Source organism: Equus przewalskii, chromosome 14 (genome assembly GCF_037783145.1).
Source record: "Equus przewalskii isolate Varuska chromosome 14, EquPr2, whole genome shotgun sequence".
NCBI classification, from domain to species: Eukaryota; Metazoa; Chordata; class Mammalia; order Perissodactyla; family Equidae; genus Equus; species Equus przewalskii.
In genome coordinates this window covers 60,191,248-60,214,345 of record NC_091844.1, presented here as the reverse complement: position 1 = coordinate 60,214,345, position 23,098 = coordinate 60,191,248, and the positions used below count along the sequence as shown (strand labels likewise).

General features: G+C 35.2%; 1 protein-coding gene across 5 annotated transcripts in view; it reads right to left on the bottom strand.

The window, feature by feature from the left end:
* Window positions 1–3,036: 3,036 nt before the first annotated feature.
* The window catches only part of HEATR5B (HEAT repeat containing 5B), a 107,711-nt gene continuing 87,649 nt past the window's right edge, over window positions 3,037–23,098 (bottom strand). For 3 of the 5 annotated variants that reach the window (XM_070574050.1, XM_070574051.1, XM_070574052.1), the window contains exons 33-36: window positions 22,247–22,471; window positions 10,031–10,182; window positions 8,625–8,838; window positions 3,037–4,182 (exon numbers count right to left, since the gene is read on the bottom strand). In XM_070574050.1, the coding sequence (XP_070430151.1) occupies window positions 3,878–4,182; window positions 8,625–8,838; window positions 10,031–10,182; window positions 22,247–22,471 (896 nt within the window). In that variant the 3' untranslated portion in view covers window positions 3,037–3,877. Of the gene's footprint in view, window positions 4,183–5,966; window positions 6,120–8,624; window positions 8,839–10,030; window positions 10,183–22,246; window positions 22,472–23,098 lie in introns of all 5 variants that reach the window. The other 2 variants (XM_070574053.1, XM_070574054.1) reach the window with 1 other exon arrangement.

Here is a 23,098-nt window from a genome sequence, read left to right as displayed (position 1 = left end):
AACAGTAATTTGATCTGTGTGGTGAATTGTAGTAATTACCCCCACAGTTTAATAAATGCAAGTTTTCTAACTAAAGTTGATGTATATAATTGATATAATTTATAATAAAGCATAAAACTGACACTTGTTTTTCCTCTGATTCTACTTTTATGCTCATTAGACAAGATTAAAGCACTTTTTTGTTTCACAAATAAAACTAGAGGTATTTTCCTATATAATCTGGAAGTAAGTTGGAAAGAAGAGATTTAAAGAGCGGACGAACAGTCAAAGTTAAAAGTTGGAAAAGCTAAACAAGTTCACTCAAATTTTCATGAATTCTTTTGACTTGCGTTGAAAGTCAAGGGTTTTGGAAAAGGGCAAAGAGAAGTCTATGTGTAACAGAAAAACAGTTCTTGAAATGGCAACCCCTGACTTCTAATGGCAAAAAGAGATGGAGAATTGTGGATAGGGACCAAGGCTGTGAAGAAATTCTCCTGAAGGAAAAGAAACAGTAGTTGTACTAATTACTTGTGCGTGCATGGTTCTCCCATTAGGGACAGCACCAAAAACTTCGCTCAGGATAATTTTTCTAAATTATGGTTAAGACATGAAATTTGTATTTAAGCAAAATTTTGTAAAGCCCATAAATAATTTCATAAGCTTTCAGAACTAGAAATGGGTTTGTAATGATTAAATCAGGCTTTAAAAACAATTCATCTGATGGAAAGCATTAAAGCATGAAATTTATTTATAGCTGTACTCTAGTCATTTCTGGCATCAACCTAAAAATTCCAATTAAGAATGAAGAAAATGTGAAGCATAGTAACTCATATAATGAAATGTGTTTTAAAAATTGGGCTAATTATATCCATCATTCAGCATTGTTTGAGAAGAATGAATGGATAAAAAGTGTCTAGCACAGTGCCTGGCACACGACAGAACTGGCAGTTCTTCTCAATAGCAATAAACTTTTAGTGATATTTTAACTGCTCTTTGCATTTAATGTACTTTATACTGTCATTTTGACAGCAATTTTATACACATGTAAAAACTACTTAGGCTAAATGATATAATGTGCCAATACTAAAGGATCAGCAAGATTCACTCTTGAAAAAATAAGCAGGATACATAGACGTATGTACTTTTTAGATGTGCAAAAGATCAGAGAGAGGATACCTAGTATTTCTTCCTCATTTTACATATGAGGAAACTGAAACCCTCAAAGGGTTAGGTTGTTCAAAGTTCTATCCCTAGTTGATGGCAGAACCTGCTTGGAACAGGGACATCTGACTTCAGAGCTTAGTTCTAATTAAATGCAGAATTCAAACGTGTACTATTGATTAAGAAGAACTTGGAAAACAAATAGAAGATACTTTATTTCTTGCATTAAAACTGTTCAGATTAAGCTTCAGAAAGAATCCACTGACTATTATGATGCTTCTCCTTTCAGCTTCTTGATGCCAGATGTTCATAATCAAATAACTGATTACTCAGAGTGAGGAAAATCTCATGGGTTTGGCAGTGCAATAAATTAATAAATATAATTCTTCAAACAGATCTTTTATAGATATGATCACAGAAAATTAGAAATTAAGTTGTCAATGACTCAGACGAGTTTAGAGAAAGCATCAAGATGTACTGGGGTGGTGGAGGGGGGAGGAAGAGAGAGATGGAGGGAGGGAACGAGAAAAAGACGACAGAATCATTGCTAATACAGGATGCAGACTCTCTCACTGGGGGAAACGATGCAGTTTATACTCAAGCGGGAAACGAGAGAAAAAGCCTAGGAGGGACTAAGAACAGCAGAAAATAGCCAAGGCAGAAATAAACATACTTTATAAACAGATGAATGAAAAGAAGTTACGTGTGCAAGAAACACGCAGATTGGGAAATAGTCTGGCAGTTCCTTAAGGTTGAACATAGAGTTACATTTGAGCCAGCAATTCTATTCCCAGGTAAATATCCAAGAAAATTAAAACACATGCCCACCCAAAACTTGTACCTGATTGTTTACAGCACCATTATTGATAACAGGCAAAAGGTGGAAGCAACCCAAATGTCTATCAACCAATGAATGGATAAACAAAATGTGGTAGATATACAATGGAGTATTATTCAGCCATAAAAAGGGATGAAGTACTGATGTATGCAACCACATGGATGAACCCTAAACACAACATTAAGTTAGGAAGCCAGTCACAAAAGACCACATATTACATGGTTTCATTTATATGACATGTTCATAATAGGAGAAGTGACAGAGACAGAAAGCAGATCAGTGGTATTGTAAGGCTGGGGGGTGGACAGAGAGATTGGGGGGTGGTAGCTAAGGGGCACAGGGTTTCTTTTTGGGGTACTGAAAATGCTCAAAATTGATGGTGGTGATGGTTGTACCACTCTGTGACTATACTACAAACGACTGAATTTACACTGGAAAAGAGTGAATATATGGTATACAAATTATGCCTCAATTAAAATGTTACCAAAAATGCCCCCAAAACAAGGAGAATAACTTTGGAAAAACAAGCCTGAAATGAAAAAACAACTCTGTTGTATTTAGAAATAAAAATCAGTGAGAAAATAGCTAAGACAAAGCACCTATCTGAGGTATCCAAAAGACTAAATAAGGAAGAAAGGCAAGGCTATGTGAGCTGCCAATTGGCGAAGGTATGAGAGAGAATAAATAGGAGGTAGCAAATGATAAACAGATAAACATTGGAATGGTCAGAAAGGTGACTTGCTTTTGATAATAGTCTATGTAACATCGTCTGGTAAAATTCGGTGTTTAAAATTTCCTACACGCTGTGGCAAACATTCATTTTGTCAATTATCTATTTGACGTAGTAAAATTCCCATTGCATGAGAGACTGGCATAATGGTAATTATGACTAGTTCATTTTTGTATGCCCTGAAGCACTTAGCTTGATGCCTTATACACAGTAGGCACTCAAATAAATATTTGATGAATGAAACTAACCATCACAGCCAGAACTCAAGGCTCTGTAATTATAAAATATAACTCAGGTCAAATTTAACCATTAAAAATGCAGAACATTATTCCATGTTTGAAACATTTTAATGGACCTTTAAATGAAAGCTTTAATTCAGTTAACAACTAAAATATACACAAGTATAATTTAGTTATCCAATATGAAAGTAAAAATATCTATCAGGGGGCCAGCCCAGTGGCACTGTGGCTGGGTTCACCTGCTCTGCTTTGGTGGCCCGGGGTTCGTGGGTTTGCATCCTGGTCGTGGACCTACACACTGCCCATCAAGCCATGCTGTGGCAGTGTCCCATATACAAAAAAATAGAGGAAGATTGGCACAGATGTTAGCTCAGTGACAATCTTCCTCACGTAAAAAGAGGAAGATTGGCAACAGATGTTAACTCAGGGTCAATTTTCCTAACCAAAAGAAAAAAAAAAACTATCAGAAAGGTTAAGGACATTTTGAGAAATGCTAAGAAAATGTGACTTTATTCATATTATATACACCATGAAACAGACACTTTCCATTATTATTATTTCAAAATTTAAATTCTGCTTGTTTTTCAATTAAATGTTTTCATGACAATATCAATAGGCTGCCCAACTACATGATAAAGTTGTGTTTTTGCATTTAAATTTAAAAGACTATGGCTCAGTATTTAAAAACAATTAATAAAAGAGAAATAGTAGTAGGACAAAAATGAAAGCACATTCACCACACGATAAAAAAAAATAATTTCTTCAAAATCAGAAGGAGGTGTAAGCATTGTTTCTAACCTAACCCACTTGGAAACATATAATACCAATACCAATATACAAATAAAGTAGAACCTATAGCCTGGAATGGTGCAGTGGCTATCTCTAATTAGGTGCATTGACACTATAAATAAAAATGAATGGAATGGTAAGTCAAAAAAAACTTGTTTTTAGCTTAATTGTTGGTGCAGAATGTACGGTAGGGGCCGGCTGCCTGGCGGCTGCTTTAGCTTTGCTGGCTTGACTTGCTCGAACAGCAGTTTCCAAACGTACTTTCAACTCAGGCGCCGCTCCCATTACTGTCTTGAAAGCATGTGGATACAGAGGTCCAATATGCATTAAATTCTGGAGTGCAAACTCATGAAGATCTTTGGAAGCTGTGCTTGCTGAGGCAAAAGAATTTTCATCCAGCAGGTAAGAGATCAAAGTGGGTACTAAAAGAGCAAGTAACTGGACTCCTGCAAACAACAAAGATAAAGTCTGAAGATGATCACAAATCTGAAAATTACAATAAACTTTAGTTTAAAAATTAGGCAATTACCACAGTAGTCTGAATTATAATAAACTATAGATAAACGCACATATCTATTTTAGGTCTCAATGATAACACAATCAATATTAAATATTTACTAAATGCTCGAGCCATGTTAGGGTTGCAAACCAGGTTTATTAAGATTGTGCATTTTACATTTATATTAATTTATTTTATTAAAAAAAATACTGGCTAAAAGGTTAAAGAGGAGTAAACATTTCACAATTGCCATCTGGCAGAATGTATTTTGAGAGCAGGATTATGAAATTTTTAAGGGCATTCCAGAATAGGGAGATTGGAGCAGGGAACAAAAACCTGAACAGCATCCATTTACTAGCATTTAACTAAAAATAGGTATTTCTTTCTTTTTAAAATAGAAATACAACTCTTTCACATTTCATCACCCCCCAAAACTGACAGTAACTGAGGGAAAAGTCCCTCAAAAATAAGGGAATAAACTTAGGGTTAAAAAACAAGGACCCACGTCTGGCTGACATAAATTCCAAGGGCTTAAAAAAACTTTATTTGGAGGCTTAATCTCCTTTTACTAGTCTCTGTCTTCCCATATTAACAATTCCATCCTGGAATATACATTTCATTTAAGCTGGTATTTTTCTAAAAAAAAAGAAATCATATATATGTGTGTGTATCTTATAATCAACATTGAGAATGATACTTTCTCTGCCTTTAATTTATGTTAATTTGTGCAGAATGACAATGGATGAGATTAAAGGCAGGGCTTAAGGAGCAGGAAGCCTCCGATACAGAACTGGGAGATGTCACCAAAGACAGTGAAGATAAACAGTGAAGCCTTTCCAGAACCCCAAACCCACTCTGGCCCTGAACTCCCTCTTTCCCTGCTGTATTTTTTTCTCCATAGCAGCTATCAATTTCTGCATCTCAATATTATATCTACATCTAAAATTAATATAGTTATATCCATTTTCATCAGAGTGAGCTGAGTAATCAGGCAATATTTCTTTTTAAAGACTGGCACCTGAGCTAACATCTGTTACTAATCTTCCTTTTTTCTTCTTCTTCTTCTTCTCCCCAAAGCCTCCCAGTACGTAGTTGTATATTCTAGTTGTATGTCCTTCTGGTTGTGCTGTGTGGGATGCTGCCTCAGCATGGCCTGATGAACGGTGCTAGGTCTGCACCCAGGATCCGAACAGGGAAAACCCTGGGCTGCCTAAGCCGAGTGCGTGAACTTAACCACTCGGCCACGGGGCCAGCCCCAACTTTTCTTAAAGAAATGAGATCTGACGTAGGTTTAGTAGATTTGTATAAGAAGAAAGGAGGGGAAGACAAGACCTGAGGAAAGTGAAAATAGCATGAGCAATGAATAAAGATTAAAATGGGTAGAACAAGAAAATTGGTCTGGTCAGGTTAGTAGGTACACATTGGGGAGGAGAACAAGTTTTGAAAACTGAGCAAAGACATTCAGACTTGATGCAAGAGAAAACTACTTGAAATTCTTAAACAAGGGATAGAGAAAATTGTTTTAGGTAAATTTTATGGGGAACATCTGGTAGGAAACTATTATAGTTACGTATTTATGAGGTGATTAGATACAAGAATAGAAAGCAAGTTTCTCTTGAATCCTAGAGAAGTTTCAAAAAGAAATAGGACAAATTTTGAGTAATAGACTGAATACAGACGATGAACAAGAGTTAAGAGTCAAATATAATTCCAACATTTTTAGCTTCTAACCTTGGTCATGTCAGGTGAGAAATATTCACTGCCTGTTTCTATAATGGATACTGTAATTTTTTTCCCACAAATAGTTTTGTGTGTGTGTGTGTGTTGACGAGTTGTAAAGGAAAGCTTCCCATGTACAAAACCATTTTCTTCCTAGAATGGATACTGTAAAGTTAAAAAGAAAAATTAACGTTTAACTGATGAGAAAAAGTTGAGTAACAAAACAAATTTAAAAGCCTAAAATTTACCCTCTTAGAATCACTACTATATTTTATATAACTATATATTACAGTGTTAAGTATAACTTAATACTCTGTATTGTATAATATATATAAATATATATTATACTATTAAGTATTAGCTTTAATAATTATTGATATACTATTAGATTTAGTTTTAATTTTTTAAAGATTTTATTTTTTTTCCTTTTTCTCCCCAAAGCCCCCCGGTACATAGTTGTGTATTTTTAGTTGTGGGTCCTTCTAGTTGTGGCATGTGGGAGGCCGCCTCAGCATGGCGCGGTGAGTGGTGCCATGTCTGCGCCCAGGATTCGAACTGGCGAAACCCTGGGCCACCGAAGTGGGGCGTGTGAACTTAACCACTCAGCCATGGGGCTGGCCCTAGTTTTAATTTTTTAAAGATGCCAATTGCTTATTCTACCTTTTAAAAGTCTTGCTGTAGTACAAAACATCTGTTATCTGAGCGAAGCAATTCTTTAAAAAATGAATGGTGCTTATTGCTCATATAACTCACTAACAATACTACAAATTGGTCTGGTTGAAGAGCTGAAATTACAGTGCTTTGGTTATTTCATACCGTAAATTAATTGACATTTGGAAAATAAAAATGTTATTTATTTCACGGACATTGTTGAAGTCTAATTAACTATTAAGCTATATTTAATTTCACAGATAATATATAAATATGTTCTTGGTGTTAAAAGAATTCAAACAATAGAGAATTACTTAAAAAGAAAAAAGTGTAACACTCTCTTGCCTACCTGTCCTCATGTTAAGTTTATTCTAACTTAGGGCATCTGTTCAGGAATCGATCCCAAGAGTCAACTCAACTCAAACATATTTTAAATAGTGACTATGCAAAAGGCAATAAGCCAATGCTAGGATTACAAAATGAGTAAGATTTAGTCATCATCTTTATGGAGTTTACGGTGAGTAAACTAAAAATAAAGATAAATTATGTTGAGTTGCCAAACATAGGCCATGATGTCAGTCATAACATTTCTACCCAAATAATCTATTAATATCTAATTTCAACTAAACGTATCAACTCCCTCCAAACAGTCCTTCTTCCTGACTTTTCTAATTCTGACGCTGCTTCCATGCTTCTTTCCAGGTAACACTACTGCTATTTGGCTCTTCTCTTTCTCTTGCTCCCTATAACTAGTTACTCACAAAGTCAGATCAATCTTTTTTCATAATCTCCTCTGCATTCCTCTCTTCCACTATCATAGTTCTGGAGTGTTATTTTATAAGGAAGCTACTGCAATAGCTTTTGAAAAATCTCTACTACCTTAGCAATTTCCTGTGAAATTTTTTCAAGGGAAGAGGAAAACTTTATGATAGAAAAAATAGATGTGATTTTTATCTGGAGATTAATCTGGAAACATATATTAAAAGCCTTAAAAATGTGCATTTCCTTCAATCCGGTAATTTCACTTTTAGAAATTTACCTGATAGAGATAATAAAAAATGCGTGCAAAGATTTCTGTACAAAGATACTCATCTTAGTTATTTATGATCTTGAAAAATTGGAAAGAGTTTAACATTCAATCATAAGGTACTGTTTTAAAAAGTATAGTCAGGGCCGGCCCTGTGGCCAAGTGGTTAAGTTTGCTCGCTCTGCTTTGGTGGCCCAGGGTTTTGCTGGTTGGGATCCTCGGTGCGGACATGGTACTGCTCGTCAGGCCACACTGAGGCGGCGTCCCACATGCCACAACTAGAAGGACCCACAACTAAAATATACAACTATGTACTGGGGGGATTTGGGGAGAAAAAGCAGGAAAAAAAATTTAAAAAGATTGGCAACAGTTGTTAGCTCAGGTGTGAATCTTAAAAAAAAAAAAAAGGATATTCTATCTGCAACAATTAAAAATCATGTTTTTAAAGACAAATTTTAGATTGTGATGAAATCAAGACTTAAGCAGAGGATAAACAAGAGTAGGTACTAAGTTGCACAAGTCTCTGGTTAAATGGATGTATGTGGCAGTTTTTCATTAAATAAAAAAATAAAAATTTTAAAATTTCAAATTTTTAAGTATTTTAATAATGATGTTTGGTATTAATACTGATCTGGTCCTATTTGGTATAAAGCTTTTATACCTCTATTATGAACACCAGAATGTATTACTTTAAAAAATCTATTAAACACCCATATTTTTCCTACTTCTCATAGAGTACATTCCTAGAAAATAAAAATATTACTGTGTTGAAATGCTATCAGTAATTTATATTAACGTCTTGCTCATAAAAAATAAACATGTCAACTCAACACATTATGTCAGTAGCATAAGCAAAAACATTAAGCTTTCAGACAGGAACTACTCCTTAGTAAACTTACTGTTGCAGTGGCCTATGTCTAATACCCAATAAGATTTACATACAATACAGATCTTCATTTTAGACTAGTGGCTTTTTATAAGGAAATACTTACTGTTCTGTTCTTCCCCAAGAGCAACCAATGTTTCAAGAACTTTGATTCCTTCTTGAACAGCTAAAAGTTCCGTGTTACTGGCTGGTCTGTTTCTTTCAACAGCTTTTAGCTTTTCAACCACTATTGGAGCTAATGAATGGATATACGGAGTTGAAAGGGCACGATTGGAATGTTGGAAGACTGAGAGGAGAAGCTGGTAGCATTTGGCCTGAACCTATATGAGAAAATCATTTTATTAATTAACGTGTGATAGTTCTTATTTGCTCTACAATCACATTGCATCTTAATATATACTGAAAAGAAGTGATACCGCAAGATGAAAATAGAAATGTGGGAGGAATTAATGCCTTTTTCCATTTATAGAAATGGAGTAACGAAACTTCCAGTAAGCTAACTACATAAAACTAACTGAAAAGAAATTAATCAAATAAATATTCTTTATATGTTAACTGCCAAATTACCATGCTTATATAATTTGTATATTTCTATAATGCGTAAGAAGCTAGAAAACAGAATTCTAATTTCTGGTTTTAATTCTTTAAGTTACAATTACCCTCTCACTTTAACCTAACATATCTAGTAAGGAAGGCTAATATTAGAATAGTGTCAAAGCTATAAAAATACATTCTTTTAGATACCTCAAATCCATCTGCATTCCCTGGGAATGACTGCTTACACCAATTTAAGTGTTCTAGGCCTACAAAGTAAAGTCTCAGTGGCTCCACTTAGATTAGAAAGATTTCATATTAATAACAAAAAATAAAAAAAGCAGGGAGGAGAAAGGAAGGTCCATCAACACATGGAATGAATAGTGGAAAAGAAACTGTTTTGGTGCCTTGGTAAAAGAGAAGCTGCCAAACATCACCGGACATGATACCTGGGGAGTGTTTTAAGACGCACATCTCTGGGCCACAAATTGGGAGATTCTGATGTAGAAAGATAGTGGTAGATGTTACTTAATTGCTTTTATTTCTGATGTGCAGCAGGTTTGAGAATCATTAGTTTAGACTTTGACATTGTAAAACAATAAAACAATTTCTAGAAAAACTAGTTTCCAATACGTTCATTAAAACGTAATAATATATATTTATCCTTTAATGCCCTCGGTGTCATTAAGTAAATGGTGAAAAATATCATCATCGAGTCATGTAAAGTCTCTACCAATATAGGCTAGGGTTAATCAAGTATTTTAGATACTGGACAATTTCTGCATATGTAAATAAACACACACGTGTCTCTCCTAGTGCTTAAATCAATGATCTTTCCCAGTTTTTCTATTTAAAAGCCACCTATCAAATACCTAGGTTTTCATTTGATATATAACACATTTTAATGAATCAATCTGAAATTTTCCTGGTAAAGTGGAATGTTTACCTCTATGTTTAACTGTTCTAAGTGTAACTTACCCATGGATCACATGAATTTAATGCATTTTTAAATCTGTTCATGCAGCCATTCTGTAATGACTGGACTCCTATTATTTCACTACTGGCAGACCACAGGAGGAGCGCAATTGCTGTTAGCATGCTGACTTCATCAGGCGCAGGCAGAGAATCTTCTGAAATATGTGAATGATGAAATATTGAAACATATGAAAAAGGAAAGCAATGTGCTGTTTCTAAAATGTTTCGGAATTTCAGTCTTGAACAATAACCCTCTCTCCCCCCAACATTTATAGCAGTGTCATTCTAATACAGTCCATAAACAACTTGATGATTAGAACTCCTTTCCTACTGAGGAAACAGGGATACTTTAGTAAAAGTCCCTATATTAAAGTCCTTTCTCCTTGTTTTCTAGATGGTGTAATATTAATTGAAAAAAATTCAAGCATAAATCCTAACAAGAACTCGAAACAAATTTATATATGAAAGATAACATGGTGATATAACATTAAAAGTCATTTAACTTCTTTGGAGTTTAGATTGATCAAAAATTTCCAAATACTCTCCTTTCAACAAAGTTAAATGATTATGATAAAATATTCTAGGTAATTTAAAAATCCAGAGCAGACTTCCTTAGCGACATTACCTTTCCATTTAATAAATATGAAACCTATAAATTCTATACAACCATAAAAAAATCTTGCACAATTTCCTGAAGACAGCAGTCTCATAATTTTCAAGGCTTTTTGCTATTGCAATCATTTATTCAGGAACAGATACAACTTTAACCTAATGGAAATATAGTATGTAATTAGAAATACAGGAAATATGTACATTTATTCTAAAGAACAATAGTACTGAATATATAAAATAAGAGACTCAAACTCTCTTGTGATTACCGTTTCTCCCACAGTTGGAACATTATGTGAATTTGAGCTAATTTGTCAACTACAAATACCCAATGGTAATCAGGACTTCATCAGGATTATGAACATATACAACTGATAATACTAACATTATCTCATAATGAGGGTATTAGCTGTTCGTAAAACAGAATGGGCTAGAAACACCAGTGGAGAAGAAGTCTATTAACATAAAGAAAAACAAAAGAGATGTAAAATTTGAAGGATTTAGTCAATCTACAATAGCCTAAGTCACACATGTTAAAAACCTGAGAACTCCTTAGAAGGAACATCATTCTAGGTGAAAAGAGAACAATCTCTCAACTCAGAGTCTGTGCCATTGCAAGGAATTTCTTGTCAGAAAATTAATATAATATTTTTAAATTGTGACTTCAAGAAGATTTGGCATCAAAATACCATTCTCTACTAAAAGGAACCAGGGCTTTTTCGAGAAGTGACTGATTTCAGAACAGTAACAGGGAAAACACAAGATGAGTCTGCTACATCTTGGTGCCAGAAAGTAAAGAGTGCTCAAGAAATAATAATAATAATAATGATGATGATGATGATGATGTCAAACGACAGTAATGGACACACTGAATTAAAAAAGGAATCATGAGTCTGTACTGATAGTAATAAACAAATGAGTAAACAGTAAAGGGAGGGCAAAGAAAAAGCCCTTCCTTTCAGCAGAAAGCCAACTAAGAAACGTGAAAGGAACAAATAAATGTAGAAGTTAGAAAATTATCACTTTGATATCATCATAGTAATAATCAATTCAGGGACAATATGGATGCTAAAACCACTAGGTGAAAACTTTATGGGGAACAGATAATTGACATAGTCTCAAAGTATCTCCCCACAAATTTTTTATTAATTATAAAAGGGAAAATGTCAACTTTATAGTGGGGAAACATGGCAGACACCATCTTAAATCAAGTTATTGAAGTTAAGATTCCCCAAAATGGGACAAAGCAACATTATATGCCTTCTTATATGATGCACTAAGAAAGACATTAAGAATACCCACATAGTATTCCTGTCAAAAATGTGTAACCTGACTCTAATCATGAGAAAACAAACCAGACAATTCCAAATGGAAGAACACTCTATAAAACAGACGGCCTGTACTCTTAAAAAATATTAATGTCATGAAAGATACAGGCTGAGGAACTGACTTAGATTAAAGAAGACTAAAGCACTATGACAACTAAATATAATGAATGATTCTGGACTGTATCCCATATAAAAAGAAAAAAGTTCTATGAAAGTCATTATTAGGACAATGGGTGAAATTTGCATATGAACAATAATAGCATTGTATCAATGTTAAGTTGCCTAATTTGATAATTCTTCTCTGGTTATGTAAGAGAATGTTCTTGTTCTTAGGATATCTGTGAAGTATTCAGTTGCAAAGACTCATGATGACTTCAATGTATTCTCAAATGTTTCAGCAAAATTAATAGTGAAAATAGTAACAATAATAATAATATGTGGATTACAGAGTAATAAAACGTGGCAAATGTCAACAACTGGCGAACTCTAAGAGAAGAGTATACCGGAATTCACAATACTATTCTTATAATTGTTTTTAAGTTTGAAATCTATTTCAAAATTGAAGTTTTAAAAATGGAAAAACAATTGCAGCAATCTTGAGAGTGATTCATTACATCCAAGAAGATTTATGTACGTGTGTGTGTTCACGTACATACATATACACTTTATTTTAAAGCAGATGCCTCAGATTTTAGAATAGGAAATATGATTTCCATAATGGAAATTTTCTATTATAAAACTTTTTTTGGAAATTGGGGGATTCTGCTTGCCTTGCATACAAATACTATACAAACATACCTGTGGCCTTGATCCCTACTTCACACTGACTGTGTCTCCTGAGAATTCAATTCTGGACAGAATATCTTAGGCAAGTTAATTCTCTTATACCTTTAAATTCATCTAATATGAATGAACTAGACTGATAAATATCAAAACTTTCCCTTTTAACTGACAATTTAAAAAATACATGAATATTGACTATCAACTCTCACATGAAAATTAAAACAAAATTTTTTTAAACAAATTCTTCACTATTTCTTTTACTTGTTATTCATAACTATGTGGCTACACATATAAACATTTACATACATATATAAATATGGCATTTAATGTTTCTTTTAGTTGGTTAGAAATTTACCTTAAAAAACAAAATATTGAGAGCAGGAGGTGGAGCAAAATGGCGGGGTGAGCTGGCCCAGGACTCTCTCCCCTCCGAAGTACAACAAAGAACCGGGGGAAAAAAAAAAAACACCTGAATTTCAGCTAATGAACCTAATGCCAGGACTCAGAGACCTACAGTATCAAAAGACAGAAGACGGAGCCCCTACTGCCTGCCTCGGAGGAGCTGGAACGGGGTAAGAGAGAACATCGCTCCATCCCCTAGAAACCAGGATCGCCCGCAGTCCGGGAAGGAGCGGGGGAGGGGCCGCGTGACCAGGGGATCGTCTAGGACTCCTGCCGCCAGTACAGTGGAAACCCACTGACGGGGGAAAGCTTCCGTGTGCCGGGACCCCATAAACGCAGGGCGGGAGACCAGAGAACAGAACTGATCGAATCCAGATCGGTGCGCGAGAGAAACGGCCCCCGCCCCCGCCCCCGCAAAGTGCACTGGGCGGGGACATCTTGCCTGAAGGCGGAGAGCTCAGACTGCGTGGCACTTGACCCCCATCTAGTGGTGACAGGCGGTAACTGCAACCGAATTCTACCACCATGTGAAAAAACCGCTCCTCTACCATCCAGCAATTTATAAAAGGCCCAGACCAGAAGGAAAACAATAAAAACATAGAATTAAGTCCTGAGGACTTGGAATTAGGTAAACTAAATGAAAATGAGTTCAGAGAAGCTATAATCAAAAAACTCAATGAGGTAGAGAGAAAGATAGAGAAACAAGCCGAGTTCTGGAGTTACTTCACAAAAGAGATTGAAATTATAAAGAAGAATCAAACTGAATTACTAGAGATGAAAAACACAATGGACCAGATAAAACAGAATACGGATTCCCTAAATGCCCGGGTAGACTCCATAGAAGAGCAAATTAGCATAATCGAAGATAGACAGGCTGAATGGCTGCAGACAGAGGAAGAAAGAGAACTAAGGATTAAAAGGAAGGAGGAAAGTATCAGAGAGATAGCAGATTCAATGAGGAGAAAGAATTCAAGGATCATAGGAATTCCCAAGAACGTAGAAAAGGAAAATGGAGCAGAAAGTGTGCTTAATGAAATTATAGAAGAGAACTTCCCAAATCTAGGGATTGAGGGAGAAATGTGTGTAGAGGAAGATTTTAGATCTCCTAGATTTGTCAATGTAAAAAGACCTACTGCAAGGCATATAGTAGTAAAATTGGCAAAAAGGAATGACAAAGAAAGAATACTCAGGGCTGCGTGAAATAAGAGAATTACCTACAAGGGAGCCCCTATCAGACTTTCAGCAGATTTCTCTGCAGAAACCTTACAAGCTAGGAGAGAATGGAGTGACATATTCAAAGCTTTAAAAGATAAAAATCTTCAGCCAAGAATACTCTATCCAGCAAGAATACCCTTCAGATATGAGGGAGAAATTAAATCTTTTCCAGACAAACAAAAGTTAAAGGAATTTGTAACCAAAAGTCCTCCACTACAAGAAATCCTCAAGAAGGCGCTCCTACCTGAAAAAAGAAAAAAGGGAGAAAGGAGTCACAAACCACAGAGTAGGGAGACAGATAAATAGAACCAGAATAGGATAGCAAATATTCAACTATAGCATTAGGATAAAGGTAAGGAAACTACCAAAGCAAAGACGATCTTATCACCCTAACTACAAACTCATAACACAAGTTGGAACAAGAAGTGAAAATAATAATTTAGGAGGGGAAGAGCAAAGGGACTAAACTAGTCTAGGTTAAGTAAGTAAGAGACCACCAGAGAATAGACTATATTATACATGAGATTCTAAATACAAACTTCAGGGTAGACACTAAACTAAACAACAGAACAGAGACACAAAACATAAATAAGGAAAAATCTAAGAAACCCAGCATAAGAAATTGCAGTATCAAATGGGTAGGATAAAGCACACAGGAAGAGAAAAGCAGGAAAGCCAGATAATGAGCAACAGATTGACAGCTTTAAGTCCACATGTATCAATAATCACTCTCAATGTAAACGGACTGAACTCTCCAATAAAAAGACACAGAGTGGCAAAATGGATTAAAGAACAAGATCCAACAATTTTTTGCCTCCAGGAAACACACCTTAGCCCCAAGGACAAACACAGGATCAGAGTGAAGCGGTGGAGACCATACTTCAAGCTAATAGCAAGGAAAAAAAGCAGGTGTTGCAATTCTTTTATCAGACAAAGTGGATTTCAAAATAAGACAGGTAAAGAGAGACACACAGGGACAATATATAATGATCAAAGGGACACTTCATCAAGAAGAAATAACGCTTATAAATATGCACCCAACATAGGAGCACCAAGGTTCATAAAGCAACTATTAACAGACCTAAAGGAAGATGTTAAAAACAATACAATAATAGTAGGGGACCTCAACACCCCACTCACATCAATGGACAGATCATCCAGACAGAAAACCAACAAAGAAATAGTGGAGCTAAACGAAAAACTAAAACAATTGGACTTAATAGACATATATAGATCACTTCACCCTAAAAAAGCAGAAGACACATTCTTCTCAAGTGCACATGGAGCATTCTCAAGGATAGACCATACGTTGGGAAACAAGGCAAGCCTCTAGAAATTTAAAAAAATTGAAATAATACCAAGCATCTTCTCTGATCATGCTGCTATAAGGCTAGAAATTAATTACAAGAAAAAAGCTGAGAAAGGCACAAAGATGTGGAGACTAAACAATACACTACTGAACAAGCAATGAATCACTGAAGAAATTAAAGAAGAAATCAGAAAATACCTGAAAACTAATGAAAATGATAACACGCCATACCAACTCATATGGGATACAGCAAAAGCTGTATTAAGAGGAAAATTCATCGCAATACAGGCACATCTTAACAAACAAGAAAAATCCCAAATAAGCAATCTTAAACTACACCTAACTGAACTAGAGAAAGAAGAACAAATAAAGCCCAAAGGCAGCAGAAGGAGAGAAATAATAAAAATCAGAGCAGAAATAAATACTACTGAAACGAAAAAGGCGATAGAAAGCATCAATGAAACAAAGAGCTGGTTCTTTGAGAAGATAAATAAAATTGACAAACCCCTAGCCAGACTTACAAAGAAAAAAAGGGAGAAAGCTCAAATAAACAAAATCAGAAATGAGCGAGGAGAAATAACAACAGACTCTGCAGAAATACAACAGATGGTAAGAGAATACTACGAAAAACTCTATGCTAAGAGAATGGATAACCTAGAGGAAATGGATAAATTCTTGGACTCTTGCAATCTCCCAAAGCTCACTCAAGAAGAAGCAGACAATTTGAACACACCAATCACAAGGAAAGAGATTGAAACGGCAATCAAAAACATTGCAAAGAATAAAACCCCAGGACCAGATGGCTTCCCTGGGGAATTCTACCAAACTTTCAGAGAGGATTTAACACCTATCCTTTTCAAACTATTCCAAAAAATTAGGGAGGATGGAACACTTCTTAACACATTCTATGAGGCCAACATCACGCTGATACCAAAGCCAGACAAGGACACCACGAAAAGAGAGAACTACAGGCCAATATCACTGATGAACATAGATGCAAAAATTCTAAACAAAGTTTTGGCCACCAGAATTCAGCAATTCATCAAAAGGATCATACATCATGATCAAGTGGGATTCATACCAGGGACACAGGGATGGTTCAACATCCTCAAATCAATCAATGTGATACACCACATCAACAAATTGAGGAATAAAAACCACATGATCATCTCAATAGATGCAGAGAAAGCATTTGACAAGATCCAACAGCCACTTATGATAAAAACTCTGAACAAAATGGGCATAGAAGGGAACTACCTCAACATAATAAAGGCCATATATGACAAGCCCACAGCCAACATCATACTCAATGGGTAAAAACTGAGTGCCATCCCCCTGAAAACAGGAATGAGATAAGGATGCCCTCTATCACCACTCTTATTTAACATAGTACTGGAGGTCCTGGCCAGAGCAATCAGGCAAGATAAAGGAATAAAAGGAATCCAAACAGGGAGGGAAGAAGTGAAATTCTCGCTGTTTGCAGACGACATTATCTTATATATAGAAAACCCCAAAGAATCCATTGGAAAACTCTTAGAAGTAATCAACAACTACAGCAAAGTTGCGGGGTATAAAATCAATTTGCATAAATCAGTAGCATTTCTATATTCTAACAACGAGCTAACAGAAAAAGAACTCAAGAACACAATACCATTCACAATAGCAACAAAAAGAATAAAACACCTCAGGGTAAATTTAACTAAGGAAGTGAAGGACCTATATAATGAAAATTACAAGGCCTTTCTGAGAGAATTGGATGACGACATAAGGAGATGGAAAGACATTCCATGTATATGGATTGGAAGAATAAACATAGCTAAAATGTCTGTTCTACCTAAAGCAATTTATAGATTCAATGCTATCCCAATCAGAATCCCAATGACATTCTTTACAGAATTAGAACAAAGAATCCTAAAATTTATATGGGGCAAAAAAAGACCCCGAATTGCTCAAGCAATCCTGAGAAAAAAGAACAAGACGGAGGCATTACAATCCCTGACTTCAAAACGTACTACAAAGCTACAGAAATCAAAATAGCATGGTACTGGTACAAAAACAGGTGCACAGATCAATGGAACAGAATTGAAAGCACAGAAATAAAACCACACATCTATGGACAGCTTATCTTTGACAAAGGAGCAGAGTGCATACAATGGAGGAAAGAAAGTCTTTTCAACAAATGGTGCTGGGAAAACTGGAAAGCCACATGTAAAAGAATGAAAATTGACCATTCTTTTTCACCATTCACCAAAATAAACTCAAAATGGATCAAAGACCTAAAGGTGAGACCTGAAACCATAAGGCTTCTAGAAGAAAACATAGGCAGTACACTCTTTGACATCAGTATTAAAAGGACCTTTTTGGACACCATGTCTTCTCAGAGAAGAGAGACAATAGAAAGAATAAACAAATGGGACTTCATCAGACTAAAGAGCTTCTTCAGGCAAATGAAAACAGGATTGAAACAAAAAAACAACCCACTAACTGGCAAAAAATATTTGCAAGTCATATATCTGACAAAGGCTTAATATCCATAATATAAAAAGAACTCTCACAACCCAACAACAAAAAATCAAACAACCCGATCAAAAAAAGGGCTGGAGACATGAACAGACATTTCTCCAAAGAAGATATACAGATGGCCAATAGGCACATGAAAAGATGCTCATCATCGCTGATCATCAGGGAAATGCAAATCAAAACTACAATAAGATATCACCTTACACCCATTAGAATGACAAAAATATCTAAAACTAATAGTAACAAATGTTGGAGAGGTTGTGGAGAGAATGGAACCCTCATACACTGCTGGTGGGAATGCAAATTAGTGCAGCCACTATGGAAAACAGTATGGAGATTCCTCAAAAAATTAAAAATAGAAATACCATACGATCCAGCTATCCCACTACTGGGTATCTATCCAAAGAGCTTGAAGTCAGCAATTCCAAAAGTCCCATGCACCCCAATGTTCATTGCAGCATTATTTACAATAGCCAAGACATGGAAGCAACCTAAGTGCCCATCAACAGACGAATGGATAAAGAAGATATGGTACGTATATACAATGGAATACTACTCAGCTGCAAAACAGAACAAAATCATCCCATTTGCAACAACATGGATGGACCTTGAGGGAATTATGTTAAGTGAAATAAGCCAGTTAGAGAAGGATAATCTCTCTCTGACTCCACTCATATGAGGAATTTAAAAATGTGGACAAAGAGAACAGATTAGTGGCTACCAGGGGAAAGGTGGGGTGGGGGGTGGGCACAAAGGGTGAACGAGTGCACCTACAACACGAATGACAAACATTAATGTACAACTGAAATCACAAAAGATTGTAACCTATCAACTCAATTAAAAAAAATATATAATAAAATAAACCAAAAAAAACAAAATATTAACTCATTATAAAGCCAAAATAGTTTTAGTAACATTAATAAAACTAAAGTTTTCCCTTCCAAATAATTAAGATTAAAAAAATTCAGATAATAAAAGTAATACACGGTCATTGTTTAAAATATAAAAAGGGTATGGGAAAGAAAATAAAACTTGTAATTCTACCATCTAGTGATAGTTTAAGTTTAATTTCTAGGTTTTGGCTTAATTTCTTCTGGTTTAGGTTAGTCTTTTTATATAAAATTATTTATAAACATGATTTTTAATAGATATAATGGATATATAATCCAAATGAGTATACCATCATGTACTTTATAATTTTTCCCACTGCCAGAACAATTTTCATTATTGTAAAATAGACTGTGATAAATAACCTTGAACATAATTTTCTTTTAGAAGACACATCTTAAGACAAATTTTAATTCTTTCTTTTTGTTTTGGAGGAAGATTAGCCCTGAGCTAACATCTGCCGCCAATCCTCCTGTTTTTTGCTGTGGAAGACTGGCCCTGAGCTAACATCTATGCCCATCTTCCTCTACTTTATATGTGGGATGCCTGCCACAGCATCAGTGACAAGCATTGCATAGTTTCCGCACCCAGGATCCGAACCAGTGAACCCTGCGCCATCGAAGCGGAATGTGTGAACTTAACTGCTGCGCCACTGGGCTGGCCCCTTGAATATAATTTTTTGATCTATAAGGTCTAAGAGTATGAATTCTTAAACACTCTTTGTACATTCTGCAGAAATGACACCCTGAAAGTTTAAACCATTTTAAACTCCCTTCAGCAAAATACGAAAATGTTCTCCTGGTACCAATTCCAGCTGTGTTACGTTGTCATACTTTTTATCTTTTTTTTCCCCTCCTCAAAGCCCAAGGACATAGTTATTTACTCTAGTTTTAAGTGCTTCTAGTTCTTCATGTGAGCTGCTGCCACAGCATGGCTAGTGGCACGAGTTGTGTGGTTCTGTGTCCAGGAACCAAACTCCAGCTGCCCAAGCGGAGTGTGTGGAACTTTAACCACTAGGCCATGAGGGCTGGCTCCATTATCACATTTTTTAAAAAATCAGCTTTATAGGTAAAAATGTATGTTACTTTTTTTTGTTTCTATTTATTTGCTTATATAATACATGGCTGATTTTCTTATATTCTCAGTGGCCATTTCTACTTCCTTTTAACTAATGTACGTGTTCTTTCCTTTCTTCTTTCTTCTGTTGGGACGTTAAATGTTTTTCTTATAAGACTTCTTTGTATATTAATGATATTAAAACTGACATAAGTATTATTGTCAGTTTTTCAGCTTTTTTTTCAGCTACCTTTTAATGTAAGATGTTTTGGCAACCAGAAGTTAATTTCTATACAGCCCAATACATTGATAATTTTCACTGACTTATACTTACATAGTCCTTTGCTATTATTACATAAAAGATTACCCATATTTTCTTTATTTTTAAAATATACATTATCATTTTAATTTATCTGGTATTTATGTTGAGTCATGATATATGGTGAAGACCTAACTGAAACTCATTTCTCAAACAGCTAATTGATACAAACCATCTGAAGAATAATGAATATGCCTTTATCGTGTACTATATTCTCATGCGGATGAACATCTGTTTTAAAGCAACCTGTTCTGTTTTGTTGCCCTGTCTATTGATTCTTGGGCCCACTCCACAGTTTCAGTATGGAAATGTCTTAATAGGTGATATGGCAAATCTTTAATTTGTATTCTTTGTTTTCAGACTTTTGACATTTTCTTTACAACAGAAATAAAATGAATGGGGCGGGCCTGGTGGCGCAGTGGGTAAGTGACACGTTCCACTTTGGCAGCCTGGGATTCGCCAGTTCGAATCCTGGGTGAGGACCTGGCACCACTTGGCAAACCATGCTGTGGTAGACATCCCCCATATAAAGTAGAGGAAGATGGGCATGGATGTTAGCTCAGGGCCAGCCTTCCTCAGTAAAAAGCAGAGGACTGGCAACAGATGTTAGCTCAGGGCTAATCTTCCTCAAAAAAGAAATGAAAGAAAAAAGTCAGAGAAGAAAAATGGACAAATTATGAATAAGCATTTTCCCCAAAATTAAACACAAACATGAAAAACGCTATTCTCACTAGGAAAAAGAGAAATGCAAATTAAAACAATAAGATAGTATGTTATACCCCTCAGATAGGAAATTCGAAAGTGTGAAATAGCAAGTATTAGTGAGGATGTGGAGAAACAGATTATTATAATATACTGCTGGTGAAAGTGTAAATTCATACAGCTAGTTTGGAGAGCAATTTGGCCACGTCTGATAAAATTAAAATTAAAATGTGCCATAATTCCACTTCTCAGGGGTATACCCTAGGAAATCTCACAGCACATGTGCATCAGAAATTTATAAAGATGTTCACTGAAGCAATTTTTATAACTGGGAAAATCAGAAACAGCTAAAATATCCGTTCACAAGGGAATGAATAATAATTGATAAATACATGTGATGGAAAACTATATAGGAGTTAAAAAGAATGAATGAGAATTTAATATGTATACATTAATAGCTGCAAAAAATACTTAAGTCAGAGAATGAAGGTAGAATGAAATATTATGACATTACTTACGTAAATTTAAAAACACAAAAAGAAATACTATATACTGCTTATGGTTGTTTATCTCACTCTATATGTAATTCATATATACCTTTATTAATATATAGTGTATTTATCATAACTGATCTATATTAACATAAAATTATATTTATTTACATATTCAGATATATCTGGAATGAAACATATCAAAATCAAGACTGTGGTTTCATTGGAGGATGCGCTGAGGCAGTGACAGATACTTCAACCTTCTCTCCCATTTTATTATCTTTATTGGAAAAAAACAACTCAAGCAAACAAATATATCAACACATGTTAATTCAATTCTGGTTATATTTTCTAATGTTTTCTGTCCTTTTCGGGGGAGAAAGACCTCCCAACATGTATTTAAATGCTACAATAAGGGCATTTAGAGTCAGTGTCCAGAAAGGGGTGTTACAGCTCATATCTGAAAAATGTGACTGAAACACCTACCTGCGTGGATTCAGTGTTACACAGCAGTTTTCTGACAAGCTCACTCAATTAATTAGTTTTTGGGAAACAGATTTCCTATAGATTAAAACTTTTTAACTCTGCTTAGGTTACCTGGTTGAGAATATTCCAGGATGCACGCAAGAGTGCTACGAATTAGAGCTGTCCACTGTTTCTGAGTCTCCTCCGTTTTGGCCATTGAAAGTGTCACAATACTTTTAATCCCTTGAAGAGCTGCACTGACTGGTGGAGGAACTTGATTATCCGCAGATTTTATTGCTGTGTCTTTCAATATTCTTGCAATTAAAAATAGAATCGTGGGCAGGATTGTCATACATCCTAAAAGAAAAACAAATCAGATTACCTCATAACTACTTTAGGTCCCATATTACAGTTGTTTCAATTGTTTTTTTAAATAATTGACTGTGGCTTAATATTATTTCTTTTCCTTGTTTTTACACAAAATTTACCGGATGACTATTACTACAATTCAATGTTTGAAAAAGAAAATAAAGTGGCAAGTTATTTCCAAGAAGACGGAATTAATATTTTCTTTCCTTTTCCAACTAGCCTGCTTTTATTACTTCCAATATTTCACCTGTTTAATATGTCATGAGCTTCATAATGAAAATAAGAAAGGAAGATAAAAAAACAGAAGGAAAACACTACCATATACTTTGAGAAGTATCTGAGTAACTTGGCAAATCATGAATCAGGTAGCAATTCTAAGATACGTAATCACTCTTCAGTGTACTAAAGTAAGCCTAATCAAATCAGGAAAATGATGAAGACTATATGGGTAAGCAAAGAAGAAATGAAAGGATCCTTGAATTTGTAGCCGAAAGAACTTTAAGGTCATAGAATTCAATCTCCCAGTTAATGAAAGACTCCCTTCACCACTCTTACACGCAGCCACTGCAGTCTACCTGCAAAGTTCCAATGATGGAGAATTCATTATTTTCACAT